We start from the raw sequence: 24729 nt of genomic DNA on the forward strand, positions 1-24729 counted from the left end.
TTTGCTTCAATGAGTTTTTGAACATGTATACTTATGTACAGTACCTCATTTGAGATACTCCATCACCCTAGGAAGTTAATTCCTTGTCTTTTCCAGTTAAATCTACCCACCACAGAAGTAATCACTGTTTTGGTTTCTATCCCCATATTAGTCATTAATTTTTTAAATTGCAAATTATAATACTACCATGAGTCGCTGTGTGCTATTGACATTTTCCTTATTCAGATTTTACCTGTTTCTCTAGGGTTTTTTTTTTTTGTTTGTTTGTTTGTTTTCTTTTGTGTAGTTCTGGGAACCAAACACAGGGCCTCACACATTCTAGATAAGTACCCTACCACTGAGCTATATTCTCAGCTCCCCTTTTTTTAAAAATTTTGTTTTAAGATAAGGTCTAGCTGAGTTGCCTAGGCTGGCTTTGAACTTGGGATCTACCTGCCTTAGCCCCCCAAGTAGCTGGGATTATGGGCCATGTACTGCCATACCCAACTTGATCCCAGATTCTTGGTTTTACTTTATTTTTTTAAGGTGAAGTCTGCCTGTTAATCTACTGTTTTAGTTAATAGCTTATTTGATTAATAGAAGTTATATTAATATTAATAGTCATGTGCAATTAGGCAATACAAGTAACCTGGTTTTTTAGAATAATATTGAACTATCCTGAATTACTTAAAAATTAACTTCTAGAATCCAAACTTGTATTTCCATGGCAAGTCATATACATTATCTTAATCCTCAATAGCCTTTGAAAATGGGTAGGGGAGTGGTATTCTCAATTTACATATGAGAAAAAGACTGGACAAGTTGTTGACTTATATATAATCCCCCTTAGAATGAACCACTACTTCCAGGAATACATTTTTCTTTTGCTCATTGAACTATCCCAGGCTGCAGGTACACAAGGAAAGAGCCAGTTTGTATTCCAGAACTCAATTTCCTTGTTTGTTTTCTGAAAATTCATAGGTTTCCCATTCCTTCCATCCTCCAGCATAGTGTTGAGCCCTGGAAACACACATCAAAGAGTTGGTGTTATAAACATTTTCTCCAGTTTTATAACAGGGTTTCATAGAAACTTCAGAAATAATGTAATAGAACTCATTAGACTCTAAGACTATTTAAAAGATTGTGTTGCTTTTGAGTAAGATGAAAAGATAGAAGCTCTTTGTGTTGCTATCCTGCATTTATTAACAGTAATTATAAGGGAAAAAAAATTTTTATATGATGCTGGGGGATCAAATGCAGGGCCTAAGCATGCTAGGTAAGTGCTCTACCACTAATCTACATCTCTATCTCCCAAAGTGTCTCAGTAAATGTATATGAGACATTGCAATATACATTCATGAATCTATTTTTTCTTTTATCTTACACACCTGTGAAAGCCCAGAGATATTGCTGTGTCCAGAGCCTTTTTGCTTCTCACTCCAGCTAAACAAGAAAACACTAGACTGTCAGATTTGGATGGCTTTACTTCATGGTACTTTTCTTTGAAGTCTCTTGGGTTCATCTGTAGAGCTTCACTTACCTCATTCACTGGGGAAAAAATGAAGAATTTCAATTAATTTTTATTATTATTGAAAAAATATATTTCTTAAATAGCTTAAAGACACATTTCACTCACATGGTATGTTGACAGATCCTGGGATTTTCCCATATTCAAGAATTTCCCATGTCTCTCTGACATCAATTAACATAATGTTTTTGGAATTCAACAGGTTTTTGAGTTCCTTATAAGTGACATCCTTAGAAATAGCAGTACAAAAATTCTGGCAGCTTCCCTTTATTGACTTCAAATCTGGAAAAAAAAAAAAAAATTTACAATTTGAGCAATTTTAAAGTAATATCACTATTATGAGCCTAAAAGAGTAGGTTAATATTCAGCCTATGGTTTTTTGGGATTGGCTTATTTCACTTAGCATGATATTCTCCAATTCCATCCATTTATCTGCGAGGGAAATGAGAGGGAGAAGGGGTATGAAAAATGGTGGAATGAGATAGACATCATTACCCTACGTACATATACGAATGGTATGAATCTATATCACGTACAACCATAGGAATAAAATGATGTACCCCGTTTGTATACAATGAATCAAAATGCAATCTGTAAAAAATTTAAAAAAAGAGGTTAAGTGTTTCCTCCCTAGTGTTAGTCATCTAACTATAGTTGATCTTTTTCTTTTAAAAAAAAATAAAACTGTATTCATTTTGAATTGTAATGTAATACATTATTTGCTTTCTGCCCCTGCTTCCTAAAATGCTTATAATTTCCTGAATGATAGTGCTAGAAGTGTCTTTTGTTCTAATATTTGGTCTTCCACTCTGGTTCCATGCACAGAGCTCCTGCTCATACTAAGTACCTCTTTATCTGGCTATCCACCGTACCCTTTATTATATTATCTAAAATAAAGAGATAAACGTGTTTCCCTGAGCCAATCTAGCAAATTACTCAACCTAAGAAGGGGTAGTGGGAACTGTTGATTTATAGCCAGTTAGAACTGTGGGAGGCCTGGAAATTGTAATTTATGTCTGAAGTGAGGGCAGTCTTGTGTGACTGGGCCCTTTATCTGTGGTGTTTTCAGTACCTCTGGGTAGTTAAATTCAGAATTAAGTTGTAAGATACCCAGTTGGTCCACAGGGAGTTCGAGAATTGCTTGTATAGAAAACCCATGTTTGGTGTCAAAAGTGTGAGCAGAATATAGAAAAATAATTTTTACACTTATGTTTTCATCCTAACTCTGAGCAACAGGATATAGTTGTCCTTTTGCCCTGAATGCTTGCTTGATGCTAGCAATCTTTCTCCATATTCTCTCTCCAAGCCTTTTAATTGGCAGGAGCTTATAAATACGCATTCACTTTTCAACTGAATTATGGAAGTAACTTGAAAATTTTATTCTAATCCAATTTACAATATTAAGAAAATTTTAATCTAGTTTCCTTTTTTAAGCAAAAATAACCATATGTTAGATGTCAAGACCTTACATTTTAAACTGCATTTGTAAGTTCCTGATGGCACTGCTAACGCTAAGTAAATGGTAACATAATGGTATTGAACAATAACTCAAAAATTGATAGGTTCACATTGATATAAGTATATTATTAAACAAGTGGGGAGAAGGGATGATCATATATTGGAATTCCAGCTGACAAACATAGAAGGGATAATGGAAATAGAAAAATCACTGGCAGACACTCCAGTAATATTTGTTGCAGGTAAAAACCACTGCTGAATACAAGCTTTAGTGAATGAAAGTATGATTAGAAATGGAATATCTCCCCACAAGATACTTGCTAGTTATAAAGGGAGAAAGCTGAAAGATCCCACTGTTACCAGTTATTCAAAGATAAGTTCATTAATAATAAGCCTTGTTGACAACATGTACTTCCTGGACTTCATATGATACACTGAGAAAAGCACATCATATGATACACTGAGAAAAGCACATTCCTTAGTTTTCTTGCCAAAAATGCATGCCTGGAATCTAATCAGAACAAAACTCAGTCTACAAAATAACCAGTACCTCTAAAAAGTGTCACCATCATGACAAAGACTGTGAAACTATCAAAGATGGGAGGAGGCTAAGGAAACATGACAATGTAACATAAATCCTGGATTGGACTGGGACTATAAAAAGGACTTGGTGCAGTGGTGCATGCCTGTAATCCCAGCATCATGAGAGGCTGAAGCAATAGGATTGCCAAGTTTGGGGCCAGCCTCAGCAACCTAGGGAGGCCCTCAGCAACTAAGTGAGAACCTGTTTCAAAATAAAAAGGGCTAGGCATGTAGCTCAGTGATAGAGTATTCCTAGGTTCAATCCCCAGTACTTAAAAAGGAAAAAACAAAAACAAAAACAAAAAAACTATAAAGGTCCATAAATGAGAAAACTGATGAAATTTAAACAAGGTCTATAGTTAGTATTCTTGTAAATATCAATTTCCTGATTTCACTAATTGTACTGTTAGATGTTTATGTTAGGACAAGTTGTGTAAGAATAAAGGGAACTGCTTTATTTTTGCAACTTTTGTATAGGTCTAAAATTTTTAAAAAGATTAAAAAATAGGGGCTGGGGATATAGCTCAGTTGGTAGAGTGCTTGCCTTGCAAGCATAAGGCCCTGGGTTCGATCCCCAGCACTGCAAAAAAAAAGAGTAAGATTAAAAAATAGCCAAAAAATTGTTAATATTCATATTTCACAAAAATGACCACTTATAAGAAAGGTAAATGATGTTTCAGGGGTAGGAGAAGTAATGATTCAAATTTTGTTATAGTATTAAATGTATTATAAAGTGAAATTGATTTAAATATTATAGACCTGGCATAGGAAAAAGGTGTAAAGTTTTAAGTCCAAAAAGAGACCCACAATATAACTTACTGAGAATTCTGTATCTATGAACAGTGATATTTCAAATTAATAGGGAAATGAATATGTAGGACAACTAACTAGGAGAAAACTTTAAGCAACCTGTTATCTCATTCCTTTTGTATCTAAAAGCTAATCTTAGAAGTACTAATATAAGACAAGCATGGATAATTTATGTGTGTATGGGGGTATTGGGGATTAAACCCAGGGGTGTTACCATTGAGGTACATTCCCAGTCCTTTTCATTTTTTATTTTGACAGGGTCTTGTTAGGTTGCCCACGCTGGCCTCAAATTTGCAATCACCCTGCCTCAGCCTCCTGGGTGGATGGGATTACAGGCATGTGCTACCATGCTGGCATGAATGAGTAATTTAAATCTTGGGACAGGAAGCCCATTCTAAACATGACACAACAACTAGAAGTCAGAAAGATTTGTCCTCACAAAAATGCTAAATTTAGATGGGAAAGATGGTGGAATGAGATGGATATTATTACTCTATATACATGTAAGATTACCTGAATGGTATGACTCTGCATCATGTATAACCATTGAAATGAAAAGTTATGCTCCATTCATGTATAATGGATTGAAATGCATTCTGCTGTCATGTATAAGTAAATAGAGCAAATTTAAAAAATTTTTTTTAAATACTAAATTTACATATGGAAAAATGTAAATTTACATTTTGAAATGAGGCAGGCAGGAAGAAAATATTTGTAACAGAAAAGACAAAAATGCTGGGCAGGGTGACCCACACCTTAGCAACTTCATGAACAAATGGGTGAATAAACAAAATGTGGTATATACATACAATAGGATATTATTCAGCCGTAAAGAAGGAATGAAGTTACCCAATGAAATAATCCAGACACAAAAAATGTATTGTTTCATTTATATGAAAATATACTAATATGCAAATTCAATGCAATAGTTAATGGCTACCAGGAGTTGGAGGGGGAAGTGTTAGGAAGTTATTGCTTACTAGTATAGAATTTCCCTTTGCCATAATTCTGGAAATAGAAAATTGTGATGGTGGGATGGGGTTGCAGCTCAGCAGGAGAGCACTTGCCTAACATGAACTAGGTCCTGGGCTCTATCCCCAACACCACAAAAAAGAAAAACAGAAAAGTGATGATGTTGGCACAATATTGTGGATATAATTAATGCCACCAAACTGTACACTCAAAAGTGGTTTAAGCTAGGTCTGGTGACACATGCCTGTAATCCCAGCAGCTCTGGAGGTTGAGGAAGGAGGGTAACAAATTCAAAGCCATCCTCACCAATTTAGAAAGGCCCGAAGCACCTTAGTGAGACCCTGTCTCAAAATAAAAAATAAAAAGAGCTATGGATGTGGCTCAGTGGGTACCCCTGAGTTCAATCCTTGGTACAAAAAAAAAGTTCAAATGGCATATTTTATGTATATTTTAACACATTAAATAAGTTTTAAAGATACATGTTTCCATCTTTAGATTTTAAAAATTTGGTTCCTCTGCCTACAAGAGTAAATCTAAAAGCACCTGGAATCAAATTATTTCTCATTAAACTGTTTTGTGAGTTGGCAGGCTGAATTCATACTTCTTACTACTTCTTAATTTTAGGACACAGAAAACTATGCTTTTTTTTTTTTAAGTAGAGCTTTATGGTTATACACAGTAATTAGATTCATCCTGAAAACTGCTAATTTTATAAATTATGTTAAACTCGATTTTGGTACTTAGCTGTTAGGAAATAATCACATCAAGTAACTTATGAGATCAGTTGTTTTTCTTATAGAGTAATCAAACTGACATTTAACTTTCTGTAATTCAGCTTTATTTCTGTGGGAAGACAGTAGAAGGAGGAAATAATCATTGAAGACTGGATTTCCTGCCTTTCCACTCAGTGAACAAAAGCCTAAAGCAAGCATGTTCCCATCATGAGTCTCAGCTCCCCCAGTCGCTCATGGTATAAACCTCTACTCAAAACTAGTCACTTAAATTAGTGAACCAATATTTTGGGGGTTTTGTTTTGTACAACATATCCTCTACTTGTAAATCATCCACTTGACCTGGTACTCAATCAAGAAATACTGATCTCTTCCTACATTGAAGAAACACTGATAGTTTGGGATTTGCCAAGAGGTGATATGTAGTTCTTGAGGAATTTTTAAGAGTAATACTAAAGAGCCAGGGGGTGTAGCTCAATGGGAGAGTATGTGTTTAGCATGCTTAAGTCCTGTGTATGATCACTTGCACCACAAAAAAAAAAAAAAAAAAAAAAGAAGAAAAGAAAAAGAGTAATACTTTGAAGTTTACCCTTTTAGCCTAAACTTTGAATAATCTGTAGTTTTGCTGTTTCCACACTAGTATAATCTAATTTCACCTGGATACTCCCTACAGTATACATTACAGGATACAGTTCAAGCTCCTTAATATAGTCTATGATGCCCTTCAATGAGTCACTGTGAAATTTAAATGAAGTTAATGTATATACAGGGTGTATTATAGTTTCCATATGAGATGTCCCCACAAACAGTGCAAGAATGTGTGGCAATGCAGGAATGTTCACATATGAAATGAAATAGATATGAAATAAATACATTATGAGAGCTATGACCTGATTAGTGGATTAATCCATATAATGGATTAATAATTTGAACAGACTACTGGGTAGTAAATGTACGTAGGTGGGGTATGACTGGAGAAAGTAGGTCACTGGGAGTGTGCCCTTAGGGATTTTAGTTTGTCTCTGGCTTCCCTCTAGCTCTTTCTCTGCTTTAAGGAGAGAAGAGCTGAGCAGCTTTTCTCCACCAAGCCCTTCTGCCATTATGTTCTGCCTAACTTCGGGCCTACAGCAAGAGAACCAGCAGAGCATAGACTGAGACCTCTGAAACCATAAGCCAAAATAAACTTCTCCTCTTCTGAGTTGTTCTTGACAAGTATATTGGTCATAGTGACAAAAAGTTAACACACAGGGAAAACAATAAATGCCTATTTTTGCTTTTCCTTCAGGATTTACACACACTGTTCCTTGTGAAGAGGGTATTTTTCTCCCTCATATCTACATGGAACACTCTTCCTCTCTGTTAAGAACCATTTAAATGTCGCTTGTCACCTCTCCTTTAACAATTCTACTTCTAGATATCTATTCTAGTAAAGCACTTGTTCATATACACAATGTGGCATGCACAATGATAATTACTGAAGAACTGTTTATATGATAGCAAAAAACTGGAAATCACAATATTCACCAATAAATGTTTATGTAAACTGTAGTAATCCATACTATGGAATATTGCTGCATTTAAAAACTTCTGAATACCTAAGTGAGACAAAAATTGCAGAAATGTTTAGATCACATTTACATACATACAATTTCATATGTACCTTTATGTCTGCTCATCAAAAAGTATTTAGAAGAATCTGGGGAGGACAGTAGGATAGGGAGATGTACAAAGGGGGACTTATGCAGTACTTTTTTGGTTTGTTTTAATGAGAATATAATCGTGATATTCGCATAGTTTTTTTTAATGAAAAAGGCACTTTTCTCTAATATTTTCTCCAACTTGGGGGTAGATTTGTTCTTTTCACTAGTGAAACTAGAGTTTCACTAGGGTGGGCTGTGATTATTTATTTTGTCTGTTTCCCTCAGAAATGGTGAACTCCTGAACTGTAGAAGGCTGTATCCCCAGCAGAAGACCTGGGAGATTAGGGGCCCAATAAAAGATTGCTAAATAAAGGTAAAAGGAAACAACATTTGCATAGAAAAACCCATCTTAAACTCCAGAGGATGTTAAGAAGGAGTGGGAGGGGCAGTGTTATGTTGGGCCCCTGCAGCTGCATCCACAGATAAAATTTGAAGCTTACGGAGAGGCAGCATGGAAAGCAAAAAAAAAAAAAAAAACAAAAAAAACAAAACAAAAAAAACAAAAAAAAAAAACAAAAAACAAAAAACAAAAAACAAAAAAAACAGAAAAAATGGACTCAAGTCCTATCTGAGCTCTGGACCCAACCCCTCCACTAACCACCTTCACGTCTTCTGTTTCCGTATCTGTGAAATCTGGGGAGGTATTTTTATAGTTCTAATACGTCATAATCCTGGGTGACTGTTTCATCCAGCGGTGAGCACTGCTCTCTTGTAGGTCACAACCAGTAACTTGCAAAACTTAGACTGGCCATCTTGCTGGTACCTTTGAGTCACGAATTAACCTTCACTGCTCAAACACGTAACTACCATTATACATGCCCTCCCAACTAACAATCTGGTGCCATGCTTACCAGTCTCCCTGCGTTCCCTGAGCAATTCCAGGCCCGGAGAACCTTGGATCTGAAGGCACAAGAACTGCTAGTAGGTGCAACCCACCCAGATTTGCCAAGAGTGATAATGGGCCTCATTTTTAACTGGAAGTCTAAAGCATCGAGTACCCTCGTTAATGCCATCCCTTCCTTGACATCTTAGATTAGGAGTTCTCCCTTGTTCCAGGGGTCAAGCTCACCGCAGAGCTCAGTCTCCACAGACCCGAGGACAGCCCTGCGCGCAGTCCGGAACAGCAGCCAGGGGAGCATCCTCGCCCGCTGGCACCCGCTGCGCCGCTGACCACTTCCTCCTCCTCCGTCGCTCCCTCCCGCCCCAGGCGCGCCGCTCCCGGCTCTTGAGCGCCCTCCAGTCAACTGCCGGCGGAACGCGGTAATGCCGCAAGGCGTAATCGCTGACCTAATCGTGCCGTTTTAAATCATTTGGAAAAGAAACTAAGGGCTATGCTTTCTTTTTTGTTTTAGCTTCTGTTACCTTTTTAAAATGAAAGCTAGTTTAAAAGTGGAAAGTAGAAAATATGACAAAGCTTAAAAATGAAGATTTAAAGTAAATAAACTGCAATTTATAACATGACTTTCATACATTGGATTAATTTAAAGCAGACTACATGACTTTTTTCTAATTGTTCTTAACTTTAATATCTGGTTTAGTTGAGGTCAGTATTAAAATAATCTTATAGTGTTATCTTTTCCCAAAAAAATTGGTAATATCTGACTATATGTGATCATAGCTTTGTCAGGGTTAGATTCAACTGTTTTATAAAGTGCACTAGTTCACATTGCTACAATGACAAATTACTACAAATTTACTGACTCTAAACGACACAAATTTATTATGTACAATTCTGGAGATCAGCAGTCACACTTGGATAAAATCAATGTGTCCGCAAGCCTGTGTTCCTTTGGAAGACTCTAGGGAAGAACTTGCCTTTTCTGTCTTTGGGTGGATGTCTTATACCTTTGCTCATGATCCTTTACCAGCTTCAAAGCCAGCATCATGGGATCTTTAAATTTAACTCTCATCCCTGCTTCTGTTGTAAAATCTCCTTTCTTCCTCTGGCCTTCATGTCTGTCTTTTATAAGAACCTTTACATTCAGACAATTGACATAATGCAAGATAATACTTTAACGACATCTGCAAATTCCCTTTTACCAGGTAAAATAACACAGTCAGTTTCCAGGGTTTAGAACATGGACATCTTTGGAATAGGTGAGGACATTATTCAGCCTACTACCAAAGTTTCTCATTACCTTAAGTTTATTCTCAATTCCCAAGCAAAATGAAAGCTATATTTGTCTGAAATTTAACTCACAATGGAAAAAGACAAGATATTAATTCTAAGTAATATTAAAATGTATGTCCAAGGAATTATTTCATTAAACATGCCCTTTTATTCCGTTTTTAATTAATTCAATAATTAAACCACATTTCTATATACATAACTTTATTCACAATTATGCTTTTCCAAAAACCATAGTCTGTGTAATTTATTTTGTGAATTAACTTTGAACTAAGATGTCCTCATATACTGTGGATATATGTATTTATAGCATCCCCAATGTGAATATTTATCATAAACCATAGGTAGTATGAACACAAGATATGGAAACAATGTATTTGGCCTCAATGAGCCAAATTTAATCTAATTTATAGTTTTGCAAGATAAATATTACTAAACAATTATTTTTCAGGGTCCATGAATAATTAATTGAGAAATATTTTCCTATATAATTTTTCCCGAAAAGATTAATATGTCCTATATGTAGCGTAGTGCCAAACCTGGCTTATTTAAGAATCCTTAGAGCAAAAAGTCCTTATTCAAAAGAGAATTTTGATAATTGCCCTGGCATATAAGTCTCAGTTATTCTTTCAGGGAAAGTCAGTGAGGCTTAAAGTGGACTTAACAGGGTAGAAGTAGTTTAAGTCCTCTAGAAAAGATCTAATGCTGAGTTGTTATGAATCATTAATTCTCAAACTCATTTTTTGTCATAACGTGTGCAAGTGAAAGGCTATCGGAATGGAGGGGATTTTTAAAAGATTTGCGGTTTTTCCTACTTTTTTCTAAATCTACTTCAAGTCCCCATATAACAGACAAATAAAATGAAGAATTAGAAAATGTATAGCCTTTCATGGGACTTTTTAAAAATAATTTCTACCCAAACTTAAAATGAACATATAGTGACTCAGCATTTCCACTGCTAATAGTTTATCTAGTGAAAACATTTGCACAAGTAGGCAAAGATATATGTACACGAGTGAGGGACTGATTAAAAAAAATTATACACCCATTCACTACAGTCCTAAGCAACTAGTCAAAAAAATGAGGTTAATGTGAAATTCTGTCCAATGTATACTGTCAAGTGGAAAAAAAAAATCACGTTGTAAAACAGATGTAGACTGTAATCTGGGTGTATTCTCTTTCCACAAAAGGTTGTCATAGAAAACTATAAATATGTACAAATACATATTGTATATACCAAGAAAGTTTTTGAAACTATAGAGAACATAATACAGAAGAAAGGAAATATTACCTCTTAAAAGAGGAAATGGGACTATTGGTAGGAAGAGAAGATGCAGAACTTTATACTTGGCTAAAATAGCATGTATTATTTTTGCAATAAAGAATGTGCTGGGTATGGTGGTGCATGCCTGTAATCCCAGCAACTTGGGAGGCTGAGGCAGGAAGATTTCAAGTCCAAGGCCACCCCTGGACAATTTAGAAGAACTCTGTCTCAAAATAAAAAATTTAAAGGACTGGAGATATAGCTCAGTAGGGTGTCCCTGGGTTCCATCTCCTTTGAAGAAGCAGAGAAAGAGATGGTCTCTAGTTTATAAAGTATTTCACACATTTCCAGACAAAACAGGGATGGTAAAACTATGATGTTTAGCATTATTTGAAAAATACACATCATGTGTAATCCCAGATAGTCAGAAGGCTGAGGCAGGATTACAAGTTTGAGGCCAGCCTTGGCAACTCAGTGGGACCCTGTCTCAAAATAAGAAGTGCTGGGAACCAGCTCAGTGGTAGACCACCTTGTGTTCCCTATCCAGTACTACAAAAAAATACAAAAACAAACAAACAAACAAAAAACCCTCACTGATGATATTATGTGACTGTATATTTTTATTTGTCCTTTTGACATTTCATTGTAACAGTACCAAAAATATACCTACTGCATAACATTTACAAATGATTTATTTTCTTTGAAGAATCTACCAAATAGTGAATTTTACTTCAATTAAGGGAAAAGATATATAATTTGAAGAACATCAGAAATAAAAACTGTCAGATAATTTTTCCTAACTCATGCCAAGTTGTATGGAGGTTGCAATCTCTGAAGGTCATGTTAATGGTACATCTGAAAATCAAGAGAGCTTTCAAATATGATGGTCTACATGATTCCTAAATTTCTTTTTCTTAGGAAGAGAACCTAAATCTTCATATTCTAATTCCATTCCTTTTTTACTTTAAATTGGTTCCAAGTGATATGGGAAAAAAAATTGCAGTGTACTTTGGATGCAGATCATTTAGATCTGCTCAAATTTGCATGTCTTTTTTTCTGCTGTAGGTCAAATCCAATTTTAAAATATATGAAAAATGGGCTGGGAATATAGCTCAGTTGGTAGAGTGCTTGCCTCACAAGCACAAGGCCTTGGGTTCAATCCTCAGCACTGAAAAAAAAAAAAAAAATATATATATATATACATATATATGAAACTTGATTTATGAAGACAATTTTGTCTCAAAAATCACAACACAACCCCTTCTTATTTGGAAAACGGCAACCTTTTTTGCTAAGTTTCCACATGGAAATAAGAAAAATTAGAGTTTTAAGGTAAAATCAGACTTCTGGGGCCTAACTCTGGTATTTTAAAATTTCTAACCCCAAAACTATTCATTAGGCCCCACCTTGTCCTTGTGTAAGATTTCTAGAGTCTATCAACCAGTGTTGAAATTTAGAATATCTATCAAAAAATTTCAAACCAAGATGCGGGCCACTTTAATAGATAATCCGGCTTTGAAGAAAAGTACAGGTGTAGATCAAGAAAAGTACGGTACAGTTAGAAAGCAAGAACACAAACGGGTTCCAGAACAGTCATTAAAAAAATGCAAAGTGATACACGATGAATGCCAGCTGACTTTAGAGTTCAGAGGAGGGTGATGGAAGGAGGTCAGGGCCTGTCCGAGAGGGCGTCCAGTAACTACGGGACCGTTACTATGGGAAAGTCTTGCGTTACTCACTCGCCGCCAGTCTCCCATCCAAGCAGCTCTGTGGAAGTACGGAACGCAGGCGCGACCCGAGTCGGCCCCGCCCCTCCACCTCGCTTGTCCTTTCGACCCTCCCGGGCGGGGCAGTCGGGGCACCAGGCTCCGCCTCTGCCGGCTCGCAGGTCGGCCGCGCAGGCGCAGTCACTCCTGGTTGTAGCTGCGGCGGCCCGGTCGGGCGGGGTGAGTTGGAGAGATGGCGTGGGGTCGCCGCAGCTTGTCTGTTTTCGCTTAGGCTACCCAGGCCGGCGGGTGGGCGGCGGGTGGCCCCCAAAACAGGCTCCCCATGTTCACTCCCTTTCCCGACTCCCGGTATACCCGGGCAGTCACCGCGGGCGTGTGAGCGAAGCCTGGCCCGCTTGGTGTCTGGGCGGCGGCGGGAGGAGCCTGGGGTCAGAGCGCGAGAGGGGCTCGCATCCATGCTTCCTGGTGACCCACGCGTGCGGCGACCTAACACCCTTTCGTCCTCCCTGCAGCGACCTCTCAGCATAGTTTCTCTTGACTTACGTGGGGTGCGTTTGTTAGTGACTGTAGGAAGCATGTCTAACCACGACTTTCTGGCAACATAGTGCATTAGGGGCTGTGGAGTCACACTGCCTAAATCCACATCTCTATCCAGTTATTGGCTCTAGGACTTCTGCAAGTCACTTACTCCTCTTTCTCAAGCGTAGAATGGCGAAAAGAATAGTATCGTATCTGAAAATAGTTGTAAGGATTAAGTAGGTTGAATATGAAATGTTTAGGATTGAGCCTACCGCACAGCAAATTGTCCTGTTCATCTTTTTGAGGCTGGGCATTTAAAAGGAAATCGTGTCTCATTCATCTTACTCTCAACCTGGAAAATAACAAACCCAAAAATAGGTGGGCTTTTTTTTTTTTTTTTTTTTTTTTTTTTTTTTTTTTTAAGAATATAGACTTTCATTTGCATAGACTGTTTAAAAACAAAAATTTTTCAAACAAGTTAGTTGCACATCCTATGTTAAAGAAAAGACAGGTGTAAAATGATGCTGAAGTCGAAAACTGTAAAGTTTGACGTTTGGAAAACTACATTAGAAAAATGACTAGAACCAGTTTGTGCTGAAGAGTTAACAAAACACCTGAAATTGCTATTCTTTCAAGGTCCTGCTTGGTTACTTTGGCCCTTGGTTGGCATCTGGGGACTTTGATTTAGGAGTGATCAGACCTGAGAACAGTTAATTTATGCTGAACGGTGTGTTTCGTGCCCAAATTACCAGCTTCCATAAAAATCCTATGCTCCAAGTCTCTAAAGTGCTCTCTGGACAGAAGCATTAGCTATATGTTGCTGCATATTCCTTGTTGGAGGAGTATGTTTGATGTGTCCTGGGAGGGAGAGAACATAAGGAAGCCTACCAATGATTCCTCCAGACCCCACCTGTGTCTTTTCCCATTATGATCAGATTGTATATTCATACACCATTGCTGTGATAAATGTCAGTGCTGAATATAATAATATGCTGAGCCCTATGAATCCTTCTGTTAACTCTCCAAATATGGGAGGAGGGGGTCTTGGCCATTGCCAGTTCTGATGCTATTAATATTTAAAGCTCTTATAATTGGATTTTAATTCTCTTTTTACTTTTATTTATTGCAAAACTCAGCATTGCACCCAGGGTGCTCTACACTGAGCTACATCCCCAGCCCTTTAAATCAAAATTGGGAAAGAAATGACATAAAATTGCTATTTTGTGAGTTACTGTACCAAATGATTATGTTTAGACATCACATGTAAGAAAAATAATCAGATATTGTCTTTCTGTTGCCAACTTAAGTTTGAATGTTTTTTAAAAGTCACAAGTTTTTACAAATTCTAGGTCAAATGTCTGGTTCTGTGTATTATTTTGCCAGATTATCTGTATGTTAATGTTCTTTATCAAGAGTTTATCTGTGAGCTGGACTCAGTAGTGCATGCCTGAAATCCCAGCAGCTTCAGAGGCTGAGGCAGGAGGATTGAGAGTTCAAAGCCAGCCTCAGCAAAAGCCAGGCACTAAGCAACTCAGTGAAACCTGAATTTTAATAAAATACAAAATAGGACTGGGGATGTGGCTCAGTGGTCAAGTGCCCCTGAGTTCAATCCCTGGTACAAAAAAAAAAAAAGTTTTTCTGTAACAGGGAAGAAAAACAACCATTTCTCATGAGCCATTTTTCCTAGATTCTGTTAGTAATACCTGTCTCTTCAGGACATCAAATTAAAATTGATAGAGGCAGGTTTGTAAATTTCGGGGTAGAAACTGGGAGTTTTGCCATCTGATTGTCTCTCTATTACCTCAATAAATTTGAAGACTAGGTCATTTTTTGATAAGTGAGTGAGGAGGTGGAGGAGTTGGAGGTTTAAGGATAGTGAAAAAGGTTTGAAATGATTGTGTGGAGAGGATGTAAATTAATTAAAAGATGTAGTGGATAATGGTAGATCCAGTCTGCTTTCTTCTGAAACTTTCTTCAGACATAAATAAAATGATTAATTAGGTTCATTTAGGATTGGGTTCTGCCAGAGGGGTGATGGTGTAGTGATTAAGGCTGTATACAAATATGCTGGTTCACCTCTTGGTACCTGGTAGGGTTTGCACACACCCACCCATTCTTTTCCACTTCAAGTTAAATGTAGCCGTGTGACTTGTTTTGGTCAGTGAAATATGAGCAAATGTGATGTGTAGATTCCTAATGGAGCTTTAAGAACCAGTTCTCCATTTGCTACTTCAGCCTTTTCCCCATCTGTAGGAATTATGGAAGGAAGCATTTGCTGAGATGCTGCCTCTTGCCAGCATGGACACAAAAGGAGAATAGGAGTGACCGATCAAGCAAGTTGGAAGAACTGGGAAATTGTGATCAGAGAAGGGAAAATCAGGAAATTTGGAAGGTGGAACTGAAGGTGTAAGTAGATGGGGAAAGTAGAGAAGGTACTTAAAGATGAGGTGGTCAAGGAACTCAGAGACTATACTTTTCTGTAATCCTGAATAAAGCCCTTAATGTGGTACAATTTGATTCAATAGTGATGATTCTTGTATTTAAATAAATGGCCTTTAACTGGGAGGTTGAACCTGTGCTCAGCATGCATGAGGTCCGGAGTTCCATTTCTAGCACTACCAAAAAAAAAATAATGTCCACAGGGCTGGGGATATAGCTCAGTGGCTAGAGTGCTTGCCTTGCATGCAGAAGACCCTGTGTTCAATCCCCAGCAACACACACACACAAAAACAAATAGATAAATAAATAAATAAAAATAATGTCCCCAAAATGATAAACCTGAAAGCTCTTTTATTTGAAACATTAAACAAATAAAATTCAGAGCTAGGTATGGTGGCACAGGCCTATAATTCCAGCAACTTGGGATACTGAAGCAGGAGGATTACAAGTTTGAGGCCAGCCTCAGCAACTTAGTGAGGCCCTGAACAACTTAGCAAGACCCTGTTTCTAAACTTTAAAAGGGGTTGGGGTTCTAAGGATGTGACTCAGTGGTTAAACACCATTGGGTTCCAATACCCAAAAAAAAAAGTTTCGGGGCTGGAGATATAGTTCAGTTGGTAGAGTGCTTGCCTTGCAAGCACAAGGCCCTGGGTTCAAATCCCTAGCACCACAAAAAAAAAAAAAAAAAAAAAGTAAAACTACAAAAAAAAAGTTTCCACATGGAAGTGATACATGCAGTTTACACAGGCCAACCTGTGTAATTTAGGGAGACCCTCTCTCAAAATAAATAATAAAAAGGGCTGAAGATGTAGCTCAGTGGTAGAGCACCCCTGGGTTCAATACCCAGTTTTGCAATAAATAACTAAAAATAAAGATTCTGGATTTAGTATTGAATTGAAAGATCCATTACCTTGATTATTAAAAACCAACCATGAAAATTATAATATAGCTTAGCCACCTAGCAGGTCAATATTAGGTAGGCTTTAGGTTAACCACTCTAACAGAGACTCCAAAATACAGAATTTAAAAAAATATGTAGCTTGTATCTCAAATCTTTAGAATTAACTGAGTTTTAAAGAAATAAGTGATAGGGATAAAGAATACCATGAGGAGGGCTGGGGACATGCTCTACAGTGGGTAGAGTGCTTGCCCTACATGCACACAGGCCCTGGGTTCAATCCCCAGCACCACCAAAAAAAAAAAAAAAAAAAAAAAAAAAAAAAAAAGAATACCATGAAGAAAGGGACAAATTCAGGGTGGGATATTCTATAACTTTGCCAATGAAAAAGTGCTGTGTGGACTCCCAGTAATGGCTTCAGTTAGGAACTTGTTAGGCAGAATCTTAGGTCTTGTGCCAGACTCATTAAATCAGAATTCACATTTTAATAAGATCCTCAAGGTGACTTGTATGCACTAGCCTAATCTCTTTAAAAAGACAGGGTTTTAGGCAAGTAAAAGGTTAGAAGAACTGTTCTAGATTAAAAGATACAGAAAATAAAGTATAAAAGTACTAAAGAAACAAGTAATATAGAGTACAAGCCTCGATTGAATCCTTATTTAAAAAGCCAATTATAGAAAACACTTTTGGGTTAACTAAGGAAATTAGAATAGGATAGGAGATGACATTAGAGAAGTGTTAATTTTCTTATATATGATAATGATCTAGTTATGTAGAGTATTTTTTTTTTATTCAGAGATACATGCTTAAGTATTTGGTGTGAATTTTCATTATCTGTGCAACTTATTTTGAAATGGTTCAGCAAAAAAGAAATGTACTTTTGGGCACCATGGCATATGCCTGTAAATCCCAACGGCTCAGGAGGTGGAGGCAGGAGGATAAATAGCAATTTCAAAGCCAACCTCAGCAACTTAGCAAGGCTCTAAAGCAAATCAGTGAGAAACTGTATCTAAATGAAATACAAAAAAAGGCTGGAGATATGACTTAGTGGTTAAGTGCCTCTGGGTTCAATCCCCAGTACCAAAAAAAAAGAGAAATACTCATATGTGTGTATATATTGATATTTCAGTGAAACAAATATAGCAAAATGTTAATAGATATGGAATCTAGATGGTACACGAATATTCATTATACTGTTCTTTTAACTTTTATTGATGTTTAAATTTTTTCATAGTAAGTTTGAAGAAAAAATTTGGTAGCTTAGGGTCTGGGGTTGTAGCTTGGTGGTAGAGCACTTGCCTAGCATGTGTGAGGCACTGGGTTCAGTCTCACCACCACAAATAAGTAAATAAATAAATAAATGTATTGTGTTCATCTACAACTAAAAAATATTTTTTGAAAATGTGATATCTTAAAAATATAGTTTATTTTTTTCTCAATAGTCAAGTTGCAGATAGTACAGCAGAGATAGGGGACTTTGCTTGGCTTATAGCTTCTATTCCTGGCCCAGTTTGATTATTCCAGCACCTACTGTCTTCTTGTCCATTATTCAGCAGCAGCACTTATCTTGCTGATTAAAACTTTCTTTTTTCATTCACCTGGATTTCATATATCTGGGGATATGTCTTAGTTAAGTCTGCTATAAATTACTGTAGACTGTGGGTGACTTAATTTTTATTTTATTTATTTTGGTACTGGGGATTGAACCCAGGGTGCTTTACTAGTGAGCTATATCCCCAGCCCTTTTTAAATTTTTTATTATGAGACAGGGTCTTGCTGAATTTCTGAAGGTCTTACTAAATTGACCTCTTTGTCTTGACCATGTTCTCTTTGTGTCCTAACATAGATATTAGGTTAGCTCTCTGGCTTCATAAAAGGGCAGGAATCTCTCTTTTTTTGTGTGTGGTGCTGGGGATTTTTTTTTTTTTTTCTTCAGTGCTGGGGATTGAACCCAGGGCCTTGTACTTTGGAGGCAGGCACTCTACCAACGGAACTATATCCCTAGCCCAGGAATCTCTTTTTTGAGGGTTGTACCCTTATGACCTCATTGATCTTCTGAAGGTTTCATCATCAAGTACTCTCACATTAGGGATTAAATTTCAACACATGAGATGAGAGAGTGGGGGGACACACAAATGTCCGTAAGGTAGTTCATGAAAGTTAAATGGAATGTAACATTTACATATTGCCTCTGTGTGTGTGTGTGCGCGCGCGCGAGTGCGTGCACAGTGGCAAGGATCAAACCCAAGGCTTTATGCACACTAGGTGAATACTCTACCATAGAGCTATATCCCCAGCCCTTTTATAAAAATTTGAAACAGGGTCTCACTAAGTTGCTGAGGCTGGCCTCAAACTTTCCATCCTGCCTCAATCTCCTGAGTAGCTGGGATCTTAATAAAGGTTTTCTAATTTTTATCTGATATTCCTGTCTTTTCCTCTGTTGATTAACTAACCAATTAAAATTGAAGCCATTACAGTTTTCATATGTGTGAAATAAAAAATATATAAAATTTCAATTTTGAAGATTAAAGTTTATTCATTTTTTTTCCTTAAATCTTTTCAGTGATAACAGATGCGGGTAAAAGATCCATCCAAATCTTTATCTGAGAAAGGCAAAAGAAATAAAAGGCCTTCGATACCTCATGATGAAGATTCTTCAGATGACATTGCTGGTAAATTATGATATCTAGCATCCCAAATGGTATTGGAGAAAATAAGTAACAATGCATGTTTTTAATTGATGAATTCATTAGTGTATTTTTACTGTTTTCTGTATAAATTTTACAATTGTCTAGTTCCAAGTAATCTGGTTGGGTTTTTATTAGGATTTTGTTTAGCTTATGAAGTAAATAAGAATTAGTGCCTTTATTTATTTATTTATTTATTTATTTTGGTCCCTTTCTCATGGTCTATTAAAATCAAGTCTCCAAGCCAATGGAGAATGGTAGATGGTGACCCTTTGGATTGCTGACTTCACAACTTGGTTTTCTTTATAGCCTCATGCCTTAGGTTTTGATGTCTGAAGATTTTCTTCATTTCCTCGCAGGTCATCCCTCCATTTAAAAAAGTTTTAGGGGCTGAGGCGATAGCTCAGTCGGTAGAGTGCTTGCCTTGCAAGCACAAGGCCCTGGGTTCGATCCCCAGCACTGCAAAAAAATATAAAAAAATTAAAAAAAAAAATTAAAAAAATTAAAGTTTTAATATATCATTTCCATTTTAAATGTCAGTGCTTCAAGATAAGTAGCTTCTGTAGTGAAGGAAGTCTGATTTTTTTTTTTTTTTTTTTTGTGGTACTTGGGGTAGAACCCCAGGCCTCAGGTATGCCAGGCAAGCGCTCTTCCACTAAGCTACACCCTTTGATCCTAATTATTCTTACATTAGCTCTTTTGCTGGTTTTCCAGTTATCACTTTCTCAGATTCTGATTCTTTAAAATTTCCTTTTCATTATGCTTGCTGTTTTATTTTTTTCCTTTTATTGTCTGCCACACTATTCGTTTTACCTTATGTTCTTTTTAGTTTAGCCTTCATTTTGTGGTCTTATCTGTTTTTATTTTACTTCTTTCTTGAACTGCGCCAGTTCCTTCCTATTGTTTTGCCGTCTTTTTCTAGAGTGTCGTTTCTCTTATTTTATGGCAGCAATTGCTCTGCTATTTGTTTTTTCCTTTTTCTTCTCCCTTTTCATTTTGTGACTTTTCTTTTTTTTTTTTTTTTGTGGTGCTGGGTATTGAACCTAGGGCCTTGTGCTTGCAAGGCAAGCACTATAACAACTGAGCTATATCCCCAGCCCCTCATTTTGTGACTTTTCAATTTGTGGCTTTGATTTCTCTTTAATTACTCATTCTTTGATGTAGGGTTGCTTTTCTTGGATGAGCTAGTTTTAGAATATTTTTATAAGAAAGTGTTATGGTTTGGATGAGTGTTCCCCAGGGGTCCATGCACATTAAAGTTTGGTACCCAGGTGGCACTCTTTGGAGGTGGAATGCAGTGGGAGATTCTTAAGTCATTAGGGACATGCTCAAGTGGCTATGGGCCCCTAGCCCATTCTCTTTTCTCTTGCTTCTTGGCTCAAGAGGTGAGCAGTTTGCTCTGCTACATGCTTCCACCATGATGTTCTACCCCTACCAGAGGCCCAAAGCAGTGAAACCAGTTGCTTTTGGATTGAAACCTCTAGAACCATGAGCAAAAGTAAACCTTTTATCATTGTAAGTTAATTATCTCAGGTATTTGAGTAATACAGGGGTGAGAGCTTTGTTGGTCCTAGCTAGAGTTTTGACTTTGAGATCATGTAGCCTTTACTTTTTTGTGACCAAGAGGGTTATGCAATCTTAGTTTTTTTTAGAACTAAAATCCCTCTTCTCCCCAACTGTCATAGAGACAATACAATTTCCTGAAGGTATGACTTGCTTTTTATTTTTCACTTAATAAATGAGAAATTTCCTTCTTTTGCTTCTTTTCAAAACAAAAGTGGATATGGGGAGTCCTGCCACTGTTATTACTACATAGCTATTTAGATTTTGCTGTGTATCTGGGAAGCATATGTCTATGAAATCTATACCTGCATTATTCTCTCTGCTTTCTTCTATGTGCACTTCTGTTTGATACCTACTGCTTTGAGATGGGAGCACTTCCACTTAATTCATGACTTGGTACTTCAGCTGTCTCCTGTTTTCTTTCTATTCTTACTGCCTTTTGAAAACTTCTGGGTAGAAAAGGGGGGATGTGTTCATTTTTATGTATGACAACATTTTCAAATTGGAAGAATTTCTTGTAGTTTTTTTCCTTAATATTTAAAGTGGAAAACAAAGATTTCAATTTATTGCTTTTGATTTGTTTAATGTGAAAACAGCTAGATTTTAATCTGATTTTATATTCATAGATCTCTAGCAGACTTTTTTGTCAGATGAAATAAAGATAATTAGACAATGAAACTAATTACAGAAAACTGAAGAAATTTACTTATTAAAATAAAGGAAATTTTGCACATATTTTTTCCCAGAAAAGGTAGTGAATACTGTTCAAACAGCAATTACTTACTATAGGAAAATTTTAGGCTGGAAAATTCAATGCTGGAGATTGAACCCAGGGCATTCTATCATGGAGCTGTACCACCAGCCCCTGGATGAGACATTTAAGAGCTAATGGATTTAATTTAGGTCCTGGAAACTTTTCTTTTTGAATTTATTTATCTCTGAAATCATTACAATTCAATTTTAAAAGTCTGAATAGTAGAATCAGAGAATGTTTAAATTGTACCCTGGTTGACTCCCATTCCAGAGATTATATAGAAAGGTATGTAGAATGGTTTTCCCCTTAGAAATTTGAAATATGAAGTTCAAACAAAGCAATGACATTTGGTAAATCATTTTTAGATCTTTTACATGCTGCTTTTTTATCATTCTTCCCCCAAGTTATTCTTTCCTTAGTGGCATGGGTCTTGCTTTTGAGAGACACAACTGAGTTCAGAATTACTTCTTTTATATTTGTTTTTATAGCCTGCTATCGATACAAAATTAGAAGTTTTAATGTTTCATTCAGATTTACATAAGGTTTTTGTGAAAATTGTATCTTATTATAAATTATCATATTCTTAGTCTTTAGGAAGAAATAGAATTAATGCATAACTAACCTCTTTCTAGTTAATTAGTAGATAAAAAAGAATGCTTTGTATTTAGAAAGGACAGTGGAGAAAATTGAAATGCACACATTCCTGTTTTTCCTTTTTGAGTTACTTAGTCTCTTTCTTTTTTGATTTTTTTTTTTTTTTTTGCGGTGCTGGGGATTGAACTCAGGGCCTTGTGCTTCCAAGGCAAGCACTCTACCAACTGAGCTATAACCCTAGCCCTCTTTTATGATTTTGGTAGGTGGTTATATTATTGATGTATGAATATCTGAGGTGGAGTGTTCAGGTATTTGAGAGAAATGGAAGTGTAACTGCCCTTGGGAGAAGAATGTAGTTATTTGAAGACTTAAAAATCTGTTTGCCTAGTTTTGACCATATAGCTCCAAACAGAGCACACATTAGAAGCTGTTATAAAGGATCATTAGGGAACAATGATCAAATAATTTGTTATTTGAGATTATTCTTATGGAGAATCCTAAGAATTATGGGTTCTTTAAATTATAACATTGCTCCTCTTCATTTTCCCAACAATGATGAAAATAGCAACATAGCAAAGCTAATATATATAAAATGATTTTATATATATGTATCTTTTTTTGGTGGGGGGGGACAATGCTAGGGATCAACCCGGGCTTTGTGTATGCTAGGCAAGTGCTGTACCACTGAACTACATCCCCAGCCCTCTTTTTTGGTGCCAGGAATTGAGCCCAGGGCCTGGCACATGCTAAGCTGTCACTGAGCTACACCTCCAATCCCTGTACATTAAAAACGCTTGACACATAGTAGCCATTCAATAAATAATCTCCTTAACTTTGTTTTTATTTTTTAACTAATTTTAAATTTGTAGGAAGGCACAAAGAAATACAGTGTTTTAGTCAGCTATTTCACTGCTGTGACTTAAAGACCCAACCAGAACAATTATAGAGGAGGAAAAGTGTATTTGGGGGCTCACAGTTTCAGAGGTCTTAGTCCATAGACAGCTGGTTCCATTCCTTGGGGCTTAAGGTGAGGCAGAAAACATGTGGAAAAGTGTGGCAGAGGGAAGCAGCTCACATGATGATCAGGAAGCAGAGAGAGAGATCCCCACTTGCCAGATACAAATATATGCCCCAAAGCACCACCTACTCCAGCCATACCCCACCTGCCTTCAGTTACCACTCAGTTAATCCCATTAGGTGATTAGTTCACTGATTGGGTTAAGGCACTTGTAACCCAGTCATTTCTTCTCTAAATCTTCTTTCATTGTCTCACACATGAGCTTTTGGGGGACATCTCACATCCAAACCATAACATACAGTGAGGTCCCATTCATCTGTCATCCAGCCTTCCCTGATAACATCTTGCATTGCTGTAGTACAGTATCAAAACCAGTTGTATAATCCTTAGATTATTCAGATTTTACCAGATGATGCATGTGTGTGTGTGTGTCTGCAGTTTTATTACACGTGGAACTTTGCATATTTTAAGGAATTTGACTCTACCACCCTCACCACCACCCTGTGTGTTACCCATTTGTACCTACAGCCTCTGTCCATATTTTCTAATCTGTTCAACTCCCTAGTTATTAGCTCATGGATGTAATATAAATGAATTTGTGTAACATGTATTCTTTTGATTTATTTCATTTTTGAATCCCTATGCTTTTTAGTAAATAGCATTTTAATGCTATGGACTTTTGCTTCCTAAAGACAGCAACAGTATTAAAAAAAAAAAAAAAGTTCACATTTTGTTTTATCTTGTTCAGTAGGTTTAACTTGCCAACATGTAAGTCATGCTGTTAGCGTGAATCATGTGAAGAGAACAGTAGCTGAGAATCTGTGGTCAGTTTGTTCAGAATGTTTAAAAGAAAGAAGATTCTATGAAGGACAGCCAGTACTTTCTTCAGATACTTGGTTGTGCCTCAAGTGTGGTTTTCAGGTAAGAAAAGGAAGACTTATCCCATATTTAGATTGAAACTCTCCAGAAGTGAACTTGGAAATGCTTTAAGTAAAACATCAGAAAATAATGATGTGGTTCATAAATACTTGAAAAGGGAATCTCATTCACCTGCAGTACTTATTTCTGGACCTTTTTATCTTTTAACCTTTTGTTGTTACATAGGAAAAAGGGTCCAATTTTTTAGATTCATTTTTCTCTCTCAAAAATGATTATTCTGCTTTTTTTCAAAAGTTTAGATAACTTTAGGATATCTAGAAGTTTAAAAGTTACTGTTATCTATAATAAAGGAATTTTCTAATGAAATTAAAAATGTGTACTTAAAAAAAGGAGAATCTTTATTATCTCGAATAGAAGTTCAGAAGTAGGGCCACTTCAGGGTTAGTTAATTCAAGAGAAAAATTATTTTTCTGCTTCTATTTTTCTGCTGTGCTGTCTC

General features: G+C 36.6%; 3 protein-coding genes across 11 annotated transcripts in view; 2 read left to right on the forward strand and 1 right to left on the reverse strand.

Annotated features, from left to right (window-relative positions):
• Ccnc (cyclin C) overlaps positions 1-9207 on the forward strand; it is a 41441-nt gene extending 32234 nt beyond the window's left edge. Inside the window, exons 12-13 of the mRNA XM_047557840.1 lie at positions 7986-8073; positions 8817-9207. Coding sequence (XP_047413796.1) covers positions 7986-8067 — 82 coding nt within the window. The 3' untranslated portion in view covers positions 8068-8073; positions 8817-9207. The remainder of the gene's footprint in view (positions 1-7985; positions 8074-8816) is intronic.
• On the reverse strand, positions 210-8950 carry Tstd3 (thiosulfate sulfurtransferase like domain containing 3). Its single transcript, XM_047557842.1, has 4 exons — positions 8830-8950; positions 1616-1789; positions 1368-1527; positions 210-999 (listed from the first exon to the last, which is right to left on the reverse strand). The coding sequence occupies exons 1-4, from the start codon at positions 8897-8899 to the stop codon at positions 927-929; spliced, it is 477 nt and encodes a 158-aa protein (XP_047413798.1). The 5' UTR covers positions 8900-8950; the 3' UTR covers positions 210-926.
• Positions 9208-13064: 3857 nt separating the features above from the next.
• Positions 13065-24729, forward strand: part of Usp45 (ubiquitin specific peptidase 45) — an 81404-nt gene continuing 69739 nt past the window's right edge. For 4 of the 9 annotated variants that reach the window (XM_047559395.1, XM_047559401.1, XM_047559402.1 and 1 more), the window contains exons 1-4: positions 13075-13098; positions 15652-15804; positions 19299-19407; positions 24100-24272. In XM_047559395.1, the coding sequence (XP_047415351.1) occupies positions 19308-19407; positions 24100-24272 (273 nt within the window). In that variant the 5' untranslated portion in view covers positions 13075-13098; positions 15652-15804; positions 19299-19307. Of the gene's footprint in view, positions 13099-13359; positions 13428-13716; positions 13777-15651; positions 15805-19298; positions 19408-24099; positions 24273-24729 lie in introns of those variants that run through there. The other 5 variants (XM_047559400.1, XM_047559403.1, XM_047559396.1 and 2 more) reach the window with 4 other exon arrangements.

The sequence above is a fragment of the Sciurus carolinensis genome, chromosome 7 (genome assembly GCF_902686445.1).
Source record: "Sciurus carolinensis chromosome 7, mSciCar1.2, whole genome shotgun sequence".
NCBI lineage: Eukaryota > Metazoa > Chordata > Mammalia > Rodentia > Sciuridae > Sciurus > Sciurus carolinensis.